At 29.1% G+C, this 22,331-nt stretch overlaps 1 protein-coding gene across 1 annotated transcript in view; it reads left to right on the forward strand.

Annotated features, from left to right (window-relative positions):
- Positions 1-22,331, forward strand: part of LOC101235790 (uncharacterized) — a 53,791-nt gene that overhangs the window by 27,537 nt on the left and 3,923 nt on the right. Inside the window, exon 4 of the mRNA XM_065794751.1 lies at positions 10,364-10,572. Coding sequence (XP_065650823.1) covers positions 10,364-10,572 — 209 coding nt within the window. The remainder of the gene's footprint in view (positions 1-10,363; positions 10,573-22,331) is intronic.

Here is a 22,331-nt window from a genome sequence, read left to right on the forward strand (position 1 = left end):
TAAGATCTCTTGGACTACACAACCGTCATAACTTAAATACATACTCAAAAAATTAGCTAGCAGAATTATTCGTGGATGTAACAGATTCAAACATGAAGAACCTCTAATGAAGGATAAGAAAGGGATGAAGAATGTATGTGAACTAATATATTTCAACAGATGATCTTTATATTTAATCATTTTAATAGTCTTTAAAAATTAGGAAAAATTGAAATAAATAATTATTATTTAAGATCTAATGAACTATTGACTTCTAAACTACCTTGGAAACTAATATAAAAAGTAGAGTATAACATACCGAGGACCAATTATATGGAAATTTTAGAACAATTTTTTTCAGTACAGTGATAGTGATTAAAATATATATTCATTAGCTTATTTTATTTATACTTAATATATATCAAGTTTAAATAAGATAAGTTAATGAAGATAAAGTAGCGAAGAAATAAAAATTGTAACAGAACCTTTATATCTATATCTAAAGATCTTTTTATAAGGGACTCTAGGCAAAGATTGTGATAATATTTATTTCATTTATAATTTCTTTGAGCTCCGATCTGCATTTTTATTTTAAACCTGTGCATATTTAAAAGTATATGACTATATATGTATGTGTGTAACTGTTCATGTATATATGGAACTATATATGTAACAACATATAATTGAAACACTTGTAAAATATTTATATTATAAACAAGAAAAAAAAATCACATGTTCAAATTGAAGATTGTTTGAGTTTTCTTAAACTCATCCTCTAATATTGCTTCTCTATGTCGTGCTCGCCATTTTCTTACTTATGATTCCATTCTCTACATTTACAAATCTCTTGTTCGTACCTGTATAGATTACTTTTTTCGTATTTGAGCTGGTCCTTCTAGTGACCCTTTCTTTTCTAGGTCCAAAAAATGTATTGTATACGTAGTTAAATCCACTCTATCTGCTAAGCATTTGATTTTCCATTGTTGTAAAGTTGAATCTCTTCCTCATTTCTACAAATGTTATTTTGGTCGCTGCTCAAAGGAACTTTCATCACTAGTTCTATTATCTAAAACTCATTCTCGCTTGACTCGTCATTTAGCTAGGTCTCATTCGTTCAATACATCTGTCACTGCATACTCTAAAAACTTTTATTCGTCTTTTTTTCCCCCGCACTTCAATCCTTTAAAACTCTCTCCCATCATCAACCAACAACTTTTTGAGCTTTTTATCTACCGATTCCTTGCTCTATAACTCTGTTCTTTTTTTCTAGTAACTTCCAACTTAATACTGGTTGCTTGCAGCCTTGTTGGGAATGAGTCAGAATAAAGGGAAGAAAAAAAGTTTTTAAAGGATAAGAATTATTATATAGATTAAATTTGCCTTTTTGGCGAACAGGAACCATGCTCAAATTTTGAAAAGGTACATACATGTTACACCCATCAGTTTTTAGTAAATAAATGTGTCTTCCTTTTGTGTATATATGGTAAGAAATATAATAACCCTAAATGAGAGATATAATAACGTACTACTATTTATTAATATAACTTTACAATAATAACAAGATGAATCTATATAAACACATCTACAAACTTAATAAATTAATAAATAAAAATGAAATAAAAAGACAAATTAGTTTACAAAATTTCTTTAACATTTGTTAAACAATAGATGCGATTGTGGTTGTTATGGAGTTGCTAGTTCAAACAATTTCTAATGTAGATTTTTATCATAAATCCAAAAATGAAATATGCTTTAAAAATACATTAGAATAACGTGGATAAAATTTTGAATAAGTTAAAAACAATATGTTTACATTTTAGCCCATAATTAATATTTTAGTTGTGGTCTACCACCTTAAACTAAAACCAATAAAAATTTATAAATTAGTAATATAAAAGACGGACATAAAAAATTTGTAGTCAATAAATGTTAGTTATATTTATACGTTGTGTGTAGCCGTCTATTTCTTGTCTGTCATCTGTTGTGATCTATATGTTTTTGATAATCTTACATTTTATTAAATGTGACTCCAACATTAGCAGATGCCACTGAGAGATTTGAAAATTATTTTTTAATTAGGTATACAAAAAATACAAGTTAAGCGCTTTCTCGCAATTTTATAATAGTGATGATACAAAGTTTAAAAATTTTATGAAAATTTATATACACTGTAAACAAATTAGTTCATATATACACATATATATATATATATATATATATATATATATATATATATATATATATATATATATATATATATATATATATATATATATATATATATTAGGGTGGTCAAAAAGTATAAAGTTTTAGCTGCACAAATTAAACATACTAAAAAAAGTGCTCCTCCATTTCCTGAATAAGATAGTATAAGAATTTTTGAATAAGAAATATTTTTAGTGGTCCCAACTGACCCTTGAATATTTAATGGGCCCCTAATATTATCTTACAAAAATTGTTTCAAAAGTATGTCAACCTGGTACTTAAAAAAAGAGAAATTTTATGAAATTTTCAAAAATGGTTGTAATTTTTTATAAATATAATCATTTTAGATTTTATTGCATAAAAATGATTGTTTTTTAACAATTTTAAAAAAAGGTAAAGGTTTTTCAAGGTTTTATTTATAAATTTTTTTTAAATAAAAATTTTATAAAAAATAACAACCATTTTTGAAAATTTCATAAAATTTCGCTTTTTTTAAGTACCAGGCTGACATACTTTTGAAACAATTTTTGTAAGATAATATTAGGGGCCCATTAAACATTCAAGGGTCAGTTCGGACCACTAAAAATATTTCTTATTCAAAAATTTTTATACTATCTTATTCAGGAAATGGTGGAGCACCTTTTTTAGTATGTTTGATTTGTGCAGCTAAAACTTTATACTTTTTGACCACCCTAATATATATATATATATATATATATATATATATATATATATATATATATATATATATATATATATATATATATATATATCTATATATATATCTAGAGAGAGACGTAGAACGCACAGGGATATAAATAAAAAAATAGCATAATAAACATAAACTAAAAAAAATTACTTCTGCGGATGATATCGTCAGTTTTTAAAGTTTGTGATGTTCAGAGCAGCTTGGACAAAACAAAGTGTATTATTTGATCTGTATCAAAGTTGCGTAAATGAAAATGTATTTAACGCACCGTTCAAAGGAAAAAAAGTTCAACAAGAATGTCAATACAGCATCTTTTTTCACGTTTCAACTTAGCCTGTTAATCAAGAATAGTTGGACCCAATGTTTCGATTGATTTTCTAACATGTCTGGAAGTATTCATGAACCGCAGACAGTACATGGTAAAAAACCTAATGTCATGAAAAACTCTGTCAAATACCAAACAGCAGTTAGAAGAAAAAGAAGTCTAATTCAGTCATTCACCAAATCATTCATCGTACTTGGCTGTAGAGTTTCAAAACGCTTGTCATATTTTAACAAGTTTTGCACTGAAGAGTATGTAAAAAGTGGAATTACCTGTAATTATAGGCAACACTTGCTTCATCATCAGCTGGTTAAATAATTATGCTATAATATTAAAACCTTATTGAAGTGATTTTAGGCAGCTCAACTATTGCCTAGCAAAAACAGACTTATTACTTCGATGTTTTTGAAGATTACGGAAGGCTAAAACCAAAATGCAATACATTCGTGGACCAATGCAAATTTAGAGAATGTTTAATTAAATGAATTTGAATTCTGTAGGGTAGAGCGAGGCTAGGAGGCTAGTTGAGCAATTTTTACTAAATCTAACAGATCTCATGAACGGAGCGTCTGATTTACATAATTTTTTTACTATTTGAAAGATAATTTAACCTGCTAAAAATTTTTAAGAAAAAAGTACACTTTTAGATTTTTTAAAAAAGATAGTACCTAAAATTTTCGGAGCTGCTCAACCTGCCCCAGCGGGGTAAGTTGAGCAATCAACAAATGAATGAATATGCATGGTACAAAACTTGGATGAATCATCTATAAAACTTTCACTAACATAAGCGAGTGTTTAATTTGTAAACTTTTTGATTTATACACGTTAATGACGTAAATATGAGAAAAGAAAATATTAAATAGTAAGAAAACGTCATAAAATATAAAATTTTATTATTTTTTAAAATTATCTTGAACTTTGAAGCCCGATTTAAAAATCATTCGTTTTAAAAATATATATAAATAATGTCTTAAATAATCTTAAGTTATTTTTCATCAAAGTTGTTTCTTTGTGTTCGAAAAGATCAGTGTTATTTTTTTCAAAGCTGCTCAACTTATCCCTATTAGACTAGGTGACACATTAGTTAGGTTTTGAAGAGAACAGTAAGACTTATAAAAAATCCAGTAATTTTAATCGAAAGTCTGATAAATTGTTAGAATATCAACATTTAAGTGATGTCAAATAAAAAAATTTTTAAGCATTTAAGCAAAAAATAGCAAAACTTTTTTTTACTTTTTTGGTTGAAAATAGAAAAAGCGTTCCTTTTTGGGATTTATACGGGTTTTCAAATAATCATTTTGCAGAAGAAATTTTAACTCAGTGGCAGATCCAGCCGTTTTTGGTGTTTTAGATACTAACTTTCAAACATAAAGTAAACTCGAAACATTTATATGTTCATAATTGTGTCAAAAATAAGGAAGTTTTGTAAAAATATCAGAATGATTGGAGCCTGGGAACAAAAAAGCTCTTTAAATATTTTCTCCTGCTCTTAAGGTGAGAGCAACAAGTTCATAAATTTTTTTTTTGCTATACTTAACTAAAATCATATTATTTTAAAAATTTCAAAATTTATGTAAAAATCTTTCAGCGTTCAAGAATTATAGCAATATTAAATTTGCAACTCCCTCAAATTGAGGGAAGTTAAAACTTTAAACGGTTATCATTTTTGAATGCTAAGAAATCATTGCACGAAATTTGAAATTTCTGATTGAAAATGGATTTAATTAAGAATACTAAAAAAAAAAATTTGGTAAATTGTTGGTCTCACGTTTGAGGCAGAGGGGGAAATTTTTGGTTTTTTTTTTTCCCAGTCTCCAATTATTCCAATATTTTGCAAAGCACCTTTATTTGACATAAGCATATAAATGTTTGGATTTTACCTTATGTCTAGAAGTTTGCTTTCTCAAACTCCAAAAAATGCTGAATTCGCCCCTGTCTCAATTATATAAGTACTTGGAATATCTCTATAATGAAACAATATAGAGACAAATATGAAGTAATAATTTTTGAAAACCTTATTTATTCATGATTACTTCTTATATTTACAAGTGCGCAATATTTTTTTCTAATTAATAAATTATTCATTTACTTATACTAAAGTAGGTTACGGCCATTTTACGAAGCTTTTATCCTTTTCGGAGCTCAGCTCCGAAGGTGCAAATCTTTTCATTGTCTTGTTAATAGTTTTGTAAGCAGTTTCGCAACGCACTAAAAATTCCCAAGGGTTTGTTTTTCCTTTCTAGAAACATGAAGAGGTGTGACTGTACGATGAAAAATTTTCAACCTAGGCAAATCTTGTGTGTTGTGTATTTGATCAGGTACTGATGCAAGTTGCACATTTATTGGACAAATTGAAAAAAATGAACAAGTTTAAAAAAACTATGTTGATAAAAACTAATAAATATAGTATAAACTATAGGTCAAAAAGAATTAACTAATTACGTACCCTTTTTGAATTTCCTTAAAGTCTCAAAACTAGGTATCATCAGGAGATAAGCTATGGTTATAAGTTCATCCAAGCAAGAAAGTACTTTTTGACAGTTAGGTCCATCAAATCCTCCTCGAATTGTAACAGCCTTGTTACAGTTTTACTAATTAAGAACTTTTAGTTGAGTCTTTAGCCATCAGAACATCTTTTATTTGTGTAACAATGTTCAGCCATCAGAACATAGTTTATTTGTGCAACATATGTTCAAACAAATGTAGTTCAGGAAGCGGAACTATATCAACAACGAGTTTCTCCGGACTCCTCAATTAGGCATGGTTGAGCAACATTTTCATAATTTTTCATGTGCTTATAAAGTTCACCATCCTCAATAAATTTTTGATGCCAATTAGTCAAACTGTGAAAAGTCCTCAACTTTCCATTTTTGTCGTCTATTTTTCCTTCACAATAACTGCAAGTATACTTTCCTCCGTGTGCCTTTAAGTGTTAGTATTAAAAAAGACTATACTAAAATATTAAGTTTATCATTGATAAAATAATAAAAAGTAATCACTTTTTATAAATTATCATGCAATTATACAAAGTAATTAATTTTTAACTAACAGAAATGTCCAGTAAACAATTAATAAGCTTCAGGTCAGCTGCTACTGTGCAAAATAAGAACTGTATCAACCCCTAAATTTTTCATGTTTCTTTTCTCTGATTGTAGCTCTTCTGGGTTAAAGATGTTCATTATGACTTTCAATGAACCTTGACCCCCATCAATGTCAACTCTTATAAAAAAATTGTAGGGATTAAGTTTTCTGTGTTCACAAATTTCTTTTATTAGTTCCACTGGTTCAGGAGCAAATACAACTTTAATTGTATCTAAAACCTTGCAGTTTCCATTGTTGTGTGTTTGTTAAAAACTGCATAAAACTACTTCATAAAATTGATTTAATTGGAAAGATTTGTCCTTAATACTTTTTGAGGTATTAGGTTTGATACCTAGTAAAAAATACGAGAATAACTTATAAATATGTAAGTAATATAAATATATGTAAAATTAAATTCATGTACATTACTGTTACCTTCACAACTCAAATCATTACGTATCTCAGTCATTATACAATCCATTGCTGACGTGGGAAGATCCGTTGTTTTTTTTATAGTAAATAATGTATCTGAAGATGTTTCTAAATTAGGTTAATGGGCATCTTCAGAGTAGAGTAACATCAAGAGCTTTACCACCTACGAAAGATCTATTTTCTAAGACAAATGTTCTATTTACTAATGCTTGGCTTCGATATGCACGCATCTATATTTATCATTATAAAGTTAATAATAAATTTAGATAGATAGAAAAATATAAACACATATTTACCTATTGCTACAGTTAATTCTTTATTTTCAGATGTTTTATACAAATCTTTTAGTACAGAAGAAATAACTTGTTGGGAGGTTTTTGAGTCTTGAGAAAGAATGAGCTCATGTAGATTTTGCACTATTGCAGATTTTGTGCAAGGGTGTCTGATACCTTTGATAGCAATCTGTGCAAAAAGATGCATTACTCACATCTGAGGACTCAGGCTCTTTATTAAAATACTCAATAAACTCAGGAAAATTTTGCAATACATTTGCAATACAGCAAATTGGACAAAGCATAGACCAGTATCTTTTAATCTACAGTGATCTTCTTCCAATCTTCCACAAATCTTCAATAATTTGAGAAATATACCCTTCAGTCTAAAATTGTTAATTATACAGCATTTTATATACGTTTATATTTTGTTATGTATCATCAATAAATCAGCATTAATGACAAACTTTTGCTTAACCCTTTTTAAATAAAGACATTTTCTACATGTTGAACAAACTTCAGAATTGATTTCCAAACTAAACCCCGGATCCAAATATAGATTAATGAGATCTTGTAGGGCTGGGTTATTCTTTAATTTATGACATTTTACGTCTTTATTTAGACAGCAAAAAACAACTCTATTGCTTTATGTTTCTTTATGAAACCTTTGTCTTGTTAAACTCATTTTGACCCAATACTAGAAGTTATTTGATAAATCTTTGGCAAATTTTTTTAAATTTTAATACCTAAAAGTAAAGTAAACTTTTAAACAGCCTTTATGCAGAGACCTTTTCAGGTCCAAAATAAAGCTTAAATGGACAACAAAGTCATATTTATATACAGATTTGGATTCTGCATTATTCGGTGTTTAAGAAAGCAAGCTTCCAGACATGATTGAAATGATTGGAGACTGGAAACAAAGAAAAAACCTAAACAATTCATCCTCTGCCCCAAACGTGAGAGCTACGAGTTAACAAATTATTTTTTTTAAGTATTCTTGACTAAATTCATTTTCAATAAGAAATTTCAAATTTCGTGCAATGATTTCTAAGCGTTCAAAAATGATGACTATTTAAAATTTTGACTCCTCTCATTTTGAGAGGGTTACAAACTTAATATTGTTATAATTCTTGAAGGCTGAAAGATTTTTACATTAAATTTAAAATTTTTTAAGTGATATGATTTTAGTTAAGTAAAGTAAAAAAAAAAAAAAGCTTTTTTTTCTCTCACCTTTAGAGCAGGGGGAAAAATTTAAAGGGCTATTTGTTCTCAGTCTCCAATCATTCCAATATTTTTACAAAACTTCCTTATTTTGAAACAAGTATAAACATATAAATGTTTTGAGTTTACTTTATGTTTGAAATTTGGTATTTAAAACACCAAAAAAGGCCCTAAATTGAAGCAGTGTATGATGCGTAGTTTTTGAGATATTTTAGTAGCCTGACTTGCCAATATGCTCAACTAGCCCGCTCTAACCTACTTGATTTGATTTTTTATTAACTAAAAAACCGGAATGAAGCTGGGTTTTTTTTCATTTTAATTTTAATTAAACTATATTTTTTTTGTTATTGTTGGAGGAGGAAGGGTGTTAAAGTGCTCCAAGAAGACCTAACGGCCCTGTAACAGAGGACTGTGGATGAGCATTTATTTACTAGTATATTTACGCTGCTATCTTCACCAATGTTGTATATTTGGAGCTGGAGCTGGTTTGGAGGAGGTTAAAACAGCTACTTAAAATTAAAATATTCTATAACATCCTTATAAAGACATCAAGTTATTTTAAAATGTTTTTCAAAAAAGGAATTTATAAATTTTGTTCAATAACTCAATAAGCATAATACATATTAGAACATTTTACCCATCAAAAAGCTCTGTCTATTGTAAACATTTTGTTTAGGAATATTTTATAATTGAATACTATTTATTGCACATATTTAAAAAAGTATTGGACCTTTAGTGTTTTAACAATAGTGCATTTTTTGAGGTAGGAATCAGTTCAGTTTCAAAAAAGGCGTGACATGAGCCTTAGAAAATATTTTTTGAACCTACTATCTACTAGAATGCGTTAAACTTAAAAAAACTAATAAAAACGTTAGATTATAAAGAGTTTTTTTATTTAGTATAAATAGAAAAAGATAAATTCTTAAATTGACGATTGCTTTGATACCACGAATTAACTAAGTTTAGTAACTCACTATTATTTTTAGTAACTTACTACTAATTTTTAGTAACTTAAGCTATTACAGACAAATATTACAAACTATTACAAACAAATAACTGTTTCATTTAACTATTACTTAAAACTAAACAAAAATGTCAAATAAATCAAAATAAATCAAACCCCATATACAACTCAAATATCTTAAAGATGTTAGAAAAACTAAAAATAAGATTATTAAACTGCTGTTTTTTTCTTTGTTTTTTTTTATAATTCGCGCATTTTTTATAAAATGATAAACTAAAAAAACTTTCGCGTTTGCTTGTTTCAAAGTTTTGAAAAGTTGAAACTACAATAGAGTATTGCGTAGAAAATGGGGCGTAAAATTTGGCGGGGTTTATTGACGAGTTTTTACAAAATATATCGGAAAGTATTTATCTCTAGAAAGATAATGTTATGGTGTTAATACAATGTCTTAATATATAAGATTAGGTTATTTTATTTTAAGTAAGCAATTTAAATAATAATATTCTTAAAGTGCGATTGTTGGGCATAACAATTTTTACCCAAAATATTACTCAGCTTACCCAAGTGGGGTAAGTTGACCGGGTGTTTGGGGTAAGTTGAAGAATAAACAAAGAAATGCATGGTATGAATTGCATACGCATGAATGACATTAAATGAATATTTAACAAAGCTAACGTTGACAATAAAACTGTTTATAATTTAAATACTTAAATGATACAAATATGAAAAACTTAAATAAAAAGAAAGTGCAAAAATAAAACCCAGAAAACATTTTGTAAACCAAGACGTAACCATTCTAATTCTTTAACTTTCATATATTAAATCTTTTGTCTTGCAACGCGTTGTTTTTTAGATATTATACTTATCTAACGAGCCTCTAAAATCAACTAGCCTGCTTCTATAATATTTTGACATTTTCACTTTTCAAAACAATTTTGCGTAGCAAAAATAATTTCTTTCAAAGTTACACGCCTATTTTGAGGCAGCATTAAAAAAATCTGTCTGTGGAAAAAATGTTTAAAGGTATATTGTACCCTAATAACGTTATTATTTATATTATAATTTATTGTAAATTTACAAACTTAATGCTTATTTTTGTTTACTTTTATAAGTAATATCAAAAAAGACATTTAATAAAAAATGAAACTTTAAAAAAATACAAAATTTAAAATGTGTAGGAAGTAAGTGGTGTGGAAAGCATACTGAAACTAAAGATAGATCGAGTGTATCACAAAATATGGCTGATTTAGAATATTGTTGCAACCAACACTACAATTGCCCTCAAAAAGTTCATTTTAACCAAGAGCATTGGAAATTTAAGAACACGTTTGGTTTTACTTTAAATGACTGCAAATGTGATGATAAGTTTTATGAATGTCTCAAAAAGGTAGTTAATGTATTTTACCGATCATATGCAGCTATGGTATAAAAGTTTATATAAATACTAATAACAAACGCAGTTATCATGACTGCGTATTATATATAAAGTAAGCCGTGTTAATTAAAACTATATGACTACTTTATAAAAAGAACTATGAATATTTTATTACAAAAATTATTTTAAAAAAACCGTTATCCGTAATTGTATGTAGGTACGTATGTGTAATAAATACATGCATACATACATACAAACAAAAATACATACATACATACATGCATACATACATACATACATACATACATACATACATACATACATACATACATACATACATACATACATACATACATACATACATACATACATACATACATACATACATACATACATACATACATACATACATACATACATACATACATACATACATACATACATACATACATACATACATACATACATACATACATACATACATACATACATACATACATACATACATACATACATACATACATACATACATACATACATACATACATACATACATACATACATACATACATACATAAATACATACATACATACATACATACATACATACATACATACATACATACATACATACATACATAAATACATACATACATATATATATATATATATATATATATATATATATATATAATTATATATATATATATATGTATATTATATATATATATATATATATATATATATATATATATATATATATATATATATATATATATGTATATATATACAGGAGCGTTGCGTGAGAAAATTCCAGGGGGGGGGGGGGAAGGGGAAGAGACCTTGTTTTTCCCAACTGCTTAACATAGTTTTCACAACTGTTTTTTATAATTCAAGAATTCAAGAAATCAATTTCTTTCCTATTTACAAAATCTACTGATTGTTATACTACACTGCACTCACTCTCATGAATTGCCAATTATCAGTATTTATTAACTTCTATTAACAGAACATAGCTTCCTTTACATATATACAAAGTATTCAATTCAAAAAACGTCTAAAAGTTTTACCCATTCATAGTGAATTTGTATTAGTCCAAAAAAATATTACAATTTACAAATTCAATAAACTTTACAAACCATTCTGGCAGCATATATAGCAGTTTAAAATTCAACGGAAATGAGTTAGTACAAAGGAATATGGAAAATATTATTTTATTACAAAACTTTATTAAAAACAAAAATTACGCACAATATTTTATTATCAGCCTATCATTTTTTGTCTACTGTTTAATTTTAATATGACGTTTTTTCAACTGAACCCATCGTTTAACAAGATGTTCGGGGTTAACTCCTTTACAAAGTTCTTTTTCGCACTTCAGTAGCATGAGACTATCCAATCTCTCGTCACTCATTGTTGTTCTCAGATGTGATTTTACAATCTTGAGTTGACTGAAAGAACGCTCATTTGATGCTACACCATACGCAGCTGTGATTACAAAAATGCATAGTTTATGGGCTTGTTTCAGTATATCCTTTAACTTCACAACATGGTACAAAATGTCTTGCAGCGTCTTGGCTGGTGTTCTTGATGAGTTAAAATCTCCATCACCTACTTCTAAACAGATATCTATCAAAATTTCCATCTGGCCTTTCAGCACATGAACGTCTGGAATATGATCCTTGTATCACGGAGGGAAAAGTTTGGTTGCTTTTGTTAAGTTTTCAATACTCAAATTATCCTTATTTAACGGAAAACTAAAAATTTTGGTGATAGGGGCAAATATTTCCTTTAATGCTGCCGAGTTTTCGGTTAAACCTATGGCAAGAGAGTCAATGACCTCTTTGAATTCTTTCCGGTAAAAAGCTTTCATCTCCATTGCTATTAATCTATGGTATCGTTCGTAACCGTTTTCTGCATCAATGTGTAATTTCCTAGAAAATATTACTGCACTTTCAATCAAATTGTTCATAGCATCTGTATCGTTACTGATATTTTGTATGTTCTTGGCAGTACTTTCAATTACATTAATACTGTCAATGACATTGAAGTTTGGACTTTCTAAGATTTCAGTTAATATTTTTATCTTCTCAATGATATTCTTCATGAAGAAAAGAGTAATAATGAAATCAAAATTTGTTACTTTTTTCAAAAGTCCCATTGCCTTAGTTCTCGTGTTAGTATCAAAAACCTTATTATTTGAGATGCTCTGAAGAAGATCAATAACCTTCTCCAAACACTGATTTAAAGCCTTAACAGATTTTGCTCGTGCGGTCCATCTTGTTCTAGACAGGTTTACAAGCTGTATTGCAATGTCAATGTCTTCAAGTTTTTCTTTTAAATGACTAAATCTTTTTGTGCTTGATGTGAAGAAAACATGCAACTGTTCGAGGACATTAAACAATTCTCGTATTAAAGCATTAACATTACAGGCATGTTCAAGAGCAGTGTTTGTTCTGTGGACTTGACAAGGTATGTAAGGTACATTATGGCCAACTTCTTCTGTTATATACTTTTGTACTCCTTTAAATTGTCCAGACATTGAACTCGCGTAGTCATAAGACTGAAAAGCCATCTTTGATGTGTCAATGCCTTCTTTATGTAAAGAAGATAAAATTAGCTCAGCCATCCCTTTTCCAGTCTTATCAGTGCATTCGACGGATTTCAAAAGCCTTTCCCGAATCTCACCGTTTTCACTGGCTCTTCTCACAACTATACTCATTATGTCCTTATGTGACATATCGGGAGTAGTGTCGGCCATCACGGAAAAAAAATTGGAGCTGTTAATTTTATCAATGATCTTACTCTTTAATTCAGTTGCAATTAAACTAATCATTTCATTTTGAGACGATGGACTCATGTATGTAACTCTATATGGACGAAGGGCTCTATCTTCAATCCAGGCTTTTAGTGCGGGATTGTGGCGAGAGATAAGATTAACAACTGCAACAAAGTTACCTTGATTAGCACTGTCCGATTCTCTAAACGCTAGCCCTTGGCTTCCCAAAGTCTTGCATGTATCGATAAGAATTTCGACAGTTTTTCTATTCTGCACCTCTATTTTTTGCTCTTCTATTAGAACAATTCTATTGGATTTATCTATAAGGTGATCTATATGCCCTTTTTTCATAAGAAAGTGACAATATTCACTTAATGCAACTCTATGTGCTTGAGAGGTAAAGTGCGCCTGAAGCTTTCCAAGTTTGTCTTTCCCATAGCTTTTCATCTTAGACCAAGATCTCACCCCAACATTTATCCAAGCATCTTCAGTTTTTCCCTTCTTTGCAACACCCTTGGGAAAAAGGCGGCAGACAAAAAAAAATGTGGCATCCTTCTGGGTGCTGTATTCTAAATGTTCAAACTCTTTGTACCACTGGGGATTAAATCTATTTTTACCGTCACTTGGGAAACTAGCAATTTTTGGTTGGTGTGGCCCTAACTGGATTTAATACAGTTTTTGATTATCCGTAATTGTATGTGGACGTAAACCTGGGTCATGGCTTATCAATGCTGATGAATCTGATTTGTCAATTATAATATTTTGAGCTTTGGTATCGAGTTTTTTTATAAAAGCGTTTCCCATTTTCAAAACATTTTTTGACATTTTCCACCACAGAACTTGTTGCATTCACAATTTCAATTGCAGCGAATTTTTCATTTACTAATTCTTCTTTACAATATTTTTTATAAATGTCATTACAATCTTTAAGATAATCTATTAAAACACTCAAATTCCCCATGAGCGAAGTCCAATTTGTTGTTTCACTGCTTACTTCAGTAGTATCCAAGTTAATAATATTCGTGTCATCCTTTTTATCTCGGTCATGAAACTGGGTTAAATCATCTGATTTAGGATTTAATTCTGTAAATTTCTCTGCTTGTTCCTGGACTACAGCATAACCCGGGTTTTCCCCTTTTGCATCATTATTATGAATTTTTGAACTTGCGTCCTCTTCAAATTTTTTATTAAAAGATGTTGTTTCTTCTTCTATGGATATACCACATGTTGAAGTCGATGTTTCAATTATTTTCAAGTCTAACTTTGTATGTTCACTACTTTGTATTTCATCATCCACTTCGACATCAATACCAGCATTCTGAGGTTCCATTTTTTGTTTTTTTGAAGCTAAGGAGGCTACAAAAGGATTCTCTGGGGCTCCCACTGTTTGTATACGAACCTTTCTACCACCATGAACGGATCTTTCATGACTGGTTTTATAGTCGTTATTAAATTCTGCTTTGCATACGCAACATTGAAATTTATATCTTTTGCTATTCATATTTAGTGCTGGAAAACAAACGCAGATAATTTACCGTAATTTTTAAAGGATTCAATGTTTATAAAAGTTATCACTCTTAATAAATGTGATAAGATATAAGAGTCTTAAAATAATAGAATAAGACTAATAATTCTATTATATATTCTAATTAGGCCTATTACTCCTACAAACCTAATTCTGATCCTACTTTAGTATACTGATAATTGGAAGTAATAACAGGCGCAAAACGTTCATATCAGAGTTTAGCATTTATTTTATTATACTTTCTGATAAAAAGCTTTATATAAAATTATTATATTAAAAAATGAATCATATCATTTTAAATGCTATCATATCTTTTATACAAAGACAGAAATGTTAAAATCAATTCATGGAAATAAATATTCACGTTTCAAAGTAGAAAGTATGAAAAAAATAAATAACTGCTTTTAGTCACACATAAAATTGCAGCTGCTATTTTTATTGCATAAACTTGCAGCTGCCATTTTTATTGTTGATAACAAAAAAAAGTTGCGCGAAAAAAAACAACAACGTGGAAATCAAAAGGGCGTTCCGTTATGACTTAGCAATTTATTTCGTCTTGTAGAAAACAGCCTTAAGCCGTTTAATAAACGTAAAGTTTATTTGTCCAAGTCAAAAAAAATTTAGATCTTTGATGGATTTTCGCAAACATTTTAACTTTATTTAACTGGAAAATATTTTTTGATTTTATCACCGATTTCCCAACTGTCCCAACTCGTGGCAAGGAAATTCCCAACTTTTCTCTTTTCTAGATTCTGGGAGGGGGAGACTCCCCCCCTACCCCCTCCAAGGCGACGCCCCTCTATATATATAGTGTAAGAACTTCTGGTAAAACCAACCACCGAGCAGTATAAATCAAGTATTTTTATTTAATTTTTTATATATTTTTTTATTTTTATATTTTTATATATATATAAAAGGGTGGATATCCACCTCAAAAACTGAAACAAGATACACTATTTATAAGAATCATCAAAAGCATATACTCATATCAATATGTCACCAACCTTCCCAATACACCTTGCGAATCAACCTTTATTCAATTCATATTTAACCTAATAATCATCGGTTTGGCCAACCGTACAAGTGAGATTGTAATTGGTTTTCCATTAGGAAATAGTTCACAAGGTCATTTTACTCTATCCTGGCACCATTAGTTAGCAAACGAACTAACTATAATTGTTTTACTGGTTAGAAATTTATTTGTAATAAAAAAAATTATATTAAATTTTACAATTACTTAGCCAAGCAGAGGTGGGAAATTATATTTGAAAACTTCGACGTCAATCAAAGCTATCAAATTTTCTGCAATATCTACAATAAAGGCTGCAAAGAGTTTATATCATTCATTCCGTTTAAACATAAGAAACCGCTCCCTTGATTAACCAAAGAAATTTTATCACTAATTAAACGAAAGAAAGAACTCTGGTTTCTCAACCAAAACAGCATGTGGAAAATTATCTCTATAAGTGTACTGGAAATCTTGTAAAAAGAAGACTGGAGCCCGCAATGCGCTCATTTGAGAACAACCTATCTAAAGAGAAAAATAATCAAAAAAGAATTTATAACTACATTAATAGCAAATGAACTGTCAATATTCATATCCACATATTGCGTTTATCGTCCGGTAAACGAACCGATAATGTTTTGATCGCCAACACACAAATCAAAATCGACCTTAATTTGCTCAACGCATTTCTGCTTCTCTTTTTAACATTTCATTTGATTATAAATCTGTTCACAAACATCTTGAGGCACTTGACTGTTATGAATCTACTAAAAAAGATAAATTAAGCCCTTTTGTTCTTAAAGCTTGCGCCAACACAATAGCAGCTCCGCTTACCATGAACTTTTCCAAATGTCAATGGAACAAGCAATCATCCCAAAAGCATGGCTTGTTGCTAATGTAACTCCATTGTTCAAAAACGGATCCAGGACTGACCCAAAAAACTACGTACTAATTTCAATTACTTCTATACCTTGTAAAATAGTGGAAAAAATGGTTAAATATAAAGTTATGTATCACCTAATATCTATCAATCTTCTCTCCCAATATTAGCACGGATTTGTCAGCAAAAAATTCTGTATTACAAATTTACTTAAAACCACAGTTTTTTTAACTTATACTGCCTAACAAAAGTTACCTTTTGATGCCCTATTTTTTGATTTTGCAAAAACATTTAAAAAAGTTTCTTAAAAAAGGTTACTTATGAAGCTTGAATTGTATGGAATTAAAGACCATATCTTAAATTGGATTAGTGTCTTTCTTTCCAACAGAACACAGCGTGTCATCCTTTGAAATGTCGCATCCGATTGGGATCAGGCTACTCCTTCAGTAGAGTTCCTCAGGGCTCAGTTCTGGATCCAACTCTATTTATAGTCTATGTTAATGATTTACCAGAACACATTAGCAGTAAAGATAATATCATGCAGATGGCACAAATGTCCTCAGTATAGCTATCACTTTAGGAAGCACACTTTATCTGCAAGCTGATATTGATAAGATTATCATATGGGCCCAAATAAGACTCATGCAACTTAAAATCAATAAATGTAAAGTTTATGCGTATCAATCAATCCAGATCTGTCCCTCACATCTATTTCATTAATGATAACAACTCCAATAGTGGAGTCAAAAAAACCCGGTTGGATACTTCAACATTGGAAAAATATCTAGTTGTTCAACTCTCTGATGATCTAAAGTACAATTATCAAGCGTTCACTGCTGCTGCTAAGGGTAATAAAATCTGAGGTATTTTAAAGCACACCTTTAGCAAAGACATAATAGTCTGAAAAAACCTCTATTCAACTTATATGCGTCCACATTTAGAATATACTGTGATAGCCTGGTGCCCTAATTTAAAAAAAGACATTACTGTAATTGAAAAATACACCTCGTGTCACAAAAATACCTCATAAATTAAAGCACCTTTATTACGAAAGAAGATGTGCTAAACTCGGATTAGCTTCACTAAGTGGCAGACGAAAACGTGGTGACCTTATCCAAAAATTCAAAATTGAAAACAAAACTGATTTAATCAACGGGCATACTGACCTGAATTGAATTTGTTTATTCCAAACAACCGTAACGTAAAAAATATTTTATACAAAAATACTTTACAGTGTTATCTTAGTTGTTGATGACATAAGTGTTTTTAAGACGGCTTTTTGATATTAGCTAGATTTGTTTATTTAATAGTTCAAAAATTAAAAACTTTTGCTTTTGATTTCCAAAATTTATTTAGAAAATTTGATGGAATTACATTTCTTTTTGAATAAAAAAGTACTTTTATGGTTATACCAGAGATCTTTAAACGAGAGCTTCGTTATGTGATGAATTTTTAACCTTGCTGATATAAGTTATATTTTAACTAGTATTCATACCTTGCAGGAGACATTGTGAAGATTGCCAGCAGTTACACTTTATTTTTTTTCTTGTTCATTATTACAATATTTATGATACAGATGCGAAAATATATATATAAAAAAGAAAAGTTAACAAGTGAAGATATCATTAAGTAATAAATAATAAAAATAAATATTTGTAACGCGGATGCTCAAAGAAGACCATCAGGTCTTGTCACAGAGAAACCGCTATTGAAAATGTTAGAACATTTTTTGTTTTTTTTTAATGGTTTTTTTCTGTTGTAATGGTGCTTACGGCTTGCATCAATCAAATTACTATGTCTTCCGAACAGCTGACTCATGCAATGATGTCCATAATTTACTAGATAAATCACTTGCACATACTAAATCTTACTTGAAAACAATCACTCAATCTTAATTTTCGCTATATATTATTCACTATATATCACAGAATATAATCAATATAACTTAATTTCATTTCCAGACTGAATATAATACATTTCCAGATTGTTCAAAAAGTTGTGCAAAAGGACCTAGATAGCAATACGATGGTTATAGCTGTGTGTTAAGTCAAATTACCATATTTCCGTTTACGCTTCTGAGAACAAAAGACACCAAGCTACTGCCAAATATATAAATAAATGTTCACGCTTCTGAAGACAAAAACGCCAATATTATACTAATATTTAAAAGTAGATTAGTATGTTTTAAGTTGAAAAAATGAGTTTTTTAAGATTTTGTGTAAAAAAATCAAAATTACATTCTTGAGAAAAATCTTTAGAAGTATTTAGAACCATACTATTCCATAAAAATGGTCCGCGAAATGAAATAAAAAATTTTCCAAAATTAGTTTGAGAAAATGGTTGACGAATTAAATTATCGTTCCTTAAAATATATTTATTTCCAACTCTTTGTAAATACAAGTTACAAAAAGAAACGGGTGGTAGGTGGGTCTTGCATTTATACATAAAACAAAGAATATTAAAAACATTTAACTCATATATATTGAGTGCTTTCATACGTTATAAAAGAGGCCTGGGGTGACCAAAACGGTCCTTGAAATTTATAAGGCGTGCTACATGCTTCTGCTACCGATAGAGAGGTTTAGTTTACTTTTATAAGTGCTATCCCAAGCAATGTTTGCATAGTTAATATTGGAATGAATTAACGAATAATATAACTGAATTAAGGTGAATGTTTATCAAGAACGTTTCTTATTTTGTACAAAATGCCTATACTCTTCGAAATTTTATTGCACAAGTTAGCAATATGGCTTTTCAAATTAAGATTTTCATCGATATATACATTTTAAAATCTTGTTACTAGAACTCTTTTAATAAGTATGTTATCGATAAAAAGTAAGGGTAAGTTGCTAGACAGCTGGTGCTTTTTATAATAAGGATGAAAAAGAATCCATTTAGTTTTATCAATATTTAATGATAGTTTATTTAATCTAAACCATTCGGAAATTTTGGCAAGTTCAATGTTCATGTTGCTAAAAAGTGTAAAAGTGTTTTTATGAGTAGGAAATAAGTTAGAATCATCAGCAAACATAATTTTCATTAGGTTAGATGCTTTTGGTAGATCATTAATATATATTAGAAATAGGAGGGGTCCTAATATCGATCCGAGAGGAACTATAAAGCTATTAGATTGGACACAATAACTTTTTTATAGATTGGAAACATTAAATTTTTATTGTATAAATTCATAAATTTGGTAATGTTAAAAAGTAGACTATAATTTACTTTTTAGCTATTCCAATTCAAAATTTTGAAAAACTTGTGTGTTTTAGGATTTTTTCAAATAGGTTTAGAATAAGGTTTAACACTATTTGAGGTATTCTAATATTAGAGTTCTTCGAATATCCGAATATCAATTTTATAATTAATCTAAATATTCAAATAGTTTAACAGTTTGCTAAAGTACATGATTTCAAAAGAACAAACATTTATTTACTAAAATCATTTTCGATATTTGGAACTTTGTGATCCTCTCAAAATCTTTCAAAAATCATGTATTAGATCTAATAAATCAATTAGCTTGCCTACCATTTCCAGTTCCCAGCTTTTTAGTACTCACATTTTAATAGTCGACTAATTTCGAAGTTCGACTAGTTAACTTACAGTCGATCAATAACAACACTAGTTTTATTTTAATATGTCGTCGGATGTTCTTTGTTATCAAGCGCTGCTTGTATTCTTCTTGACATACTATGCACTAATATTTTACAAAATTTTTGTATGATTTAATTAGTCCACACTTTTTGGAAATGCTCTATAGATTTTAGCTGATTTGCTGCAACTTTCTGCTTCATAATATTCCAACAGTTCTCGATAACATTAAGCTCGAATGAACTTAATGTTATCGCAAAACCAATTGAATAATAATTCAATATTTATTATCATTAAACTAATAAATTTAATAAAATTAGAATTTTCATTAAACCTCTTTTTAACTATTTCGTATGTTTGTCGCGTGAATTTGAATCTTGCTCAAATATGCTGGTTTTGGTAATTCAAAACCAGCATTTTGAATTACCAAAACTTTGCTTATTAATCCATAAGCAGATTTTAACTTTCTTTATACTTTTTGCTTTAACTTTCAACATTCATAGACACTTTTGTGCATTGACTTTTTTTCCTTTTTTAATGGTGAACTATTTTTATGGTACAATTCGGATTCAGGCTCTCTCCCATAGGTCTTCTAACATAGTTATCGCCCGTGTCTCTAATTTGTTAAAACGTACTTTTGTCTATAAAAAATTACTCGTTCCAACTATTCTTGTGTCTAGTTGTTTAAACTCTTACAAATTTGAATCCTAGCTTGAAATTTTGCTTTTAATAAAGTTAATAAAGATTTTTTAGCTGGTTTTCTAGCAACTAATTCAAAGTCATAACACTGCGTTCTCTTAATTGTTCTCAAACTAATAGTAATACTCTTGATTTTAGCAATATCTTTTTTCATAGAAAGTTATTATTGTGTGTGCCTATATATATATATATATATATATATATATATATATATATATACATATATATATATATATATATATATATATATATATATATATATATATATATATATATATATATATATATATATATATATATATATATATATATATATATATATATATATTTATAACTTGTTGCTCTTAGACGACTCCACAGTGTTTTTTTAAGACGTATTAGTCGCCTAACTTCAGCCGGTGTACTTAGATCTTTTATTGTACTTTTTATTTTGTTTTGTTTGGGCAAAATAAATTGCTGACACGTTCTGTGATATTTTTCTAAGAAGATTTCATAACACTCATTTGCTGACTTTCCTGCAAACTCCTTATCCCAGTCAATACGCTCTAGTGCTGCATTCATTCTTGTATTATCACCTTTCCTGTATATGATTTGTTGTGATTCTCTTATAATGGTGCTGTTTGTGATGATACTCAATTGAATTACATTGTGTCCCTTATCGCTTGATCCTAGTGGTGGTCCCATTTCCATGTCTATCACTCTTTCAACATCATCCGTTATTACAAGATCTAGAATGTTTGTATGTTTTCCATCCTAAATCTGAAACGTTGGTTCGGACACGCACTGGTGGAGATAATTTTTGTTTAAATTGTCGACGAAGTATAAGCTCTGATAAAAGTTACCTTTAACACTAACGCACAGATTGTCAGACCATTCCACGTTGCGGTAGTTGAAATCTTCAGCTACAAACATACCAGTGAACTTTTTGTTAACCATTAGATTTTATAATTTGGTTTAATTCTGCGTTTAATTCAGGTGTGCTGTTTAGTGGCCAGTAAAAACAACCCAGAAGTATGTGGTTCTCTGTTGATAGCTTGGCACTACACTGCACTTGTTCAACAGTTTTTTGCATGCATTTATGTAACAGCTACCTGCAGTTATAATAAATTCTTTTACATAGACTGCAGTCCCTCCACCAATACCTATTGATCTGTTTTTTTGTAGCATAAATAACCGTCTAAATTTATTATTGATGACTCATTAAACCATGTCTCGGTTATTATAATAATGTCCGGATTATCGACTTGTATTTAGCTTTAAATTAGTGTCTTTTGTTGTTTAATGAAGTGGC

Source organism: Hydra vulgaris, chromosome 04 (genome assembly GCF_038396675.1).
Source record: "Hydra vulgaris chromosome 04, alternate assembly HydraT2T_AEP".
Lineage (NCBI taxonomy): Eukaryota > Metazoa > Cnidaria > Hydrozoa > Anthoathecata > Hydridae > Hydra > Hydra vulgaris.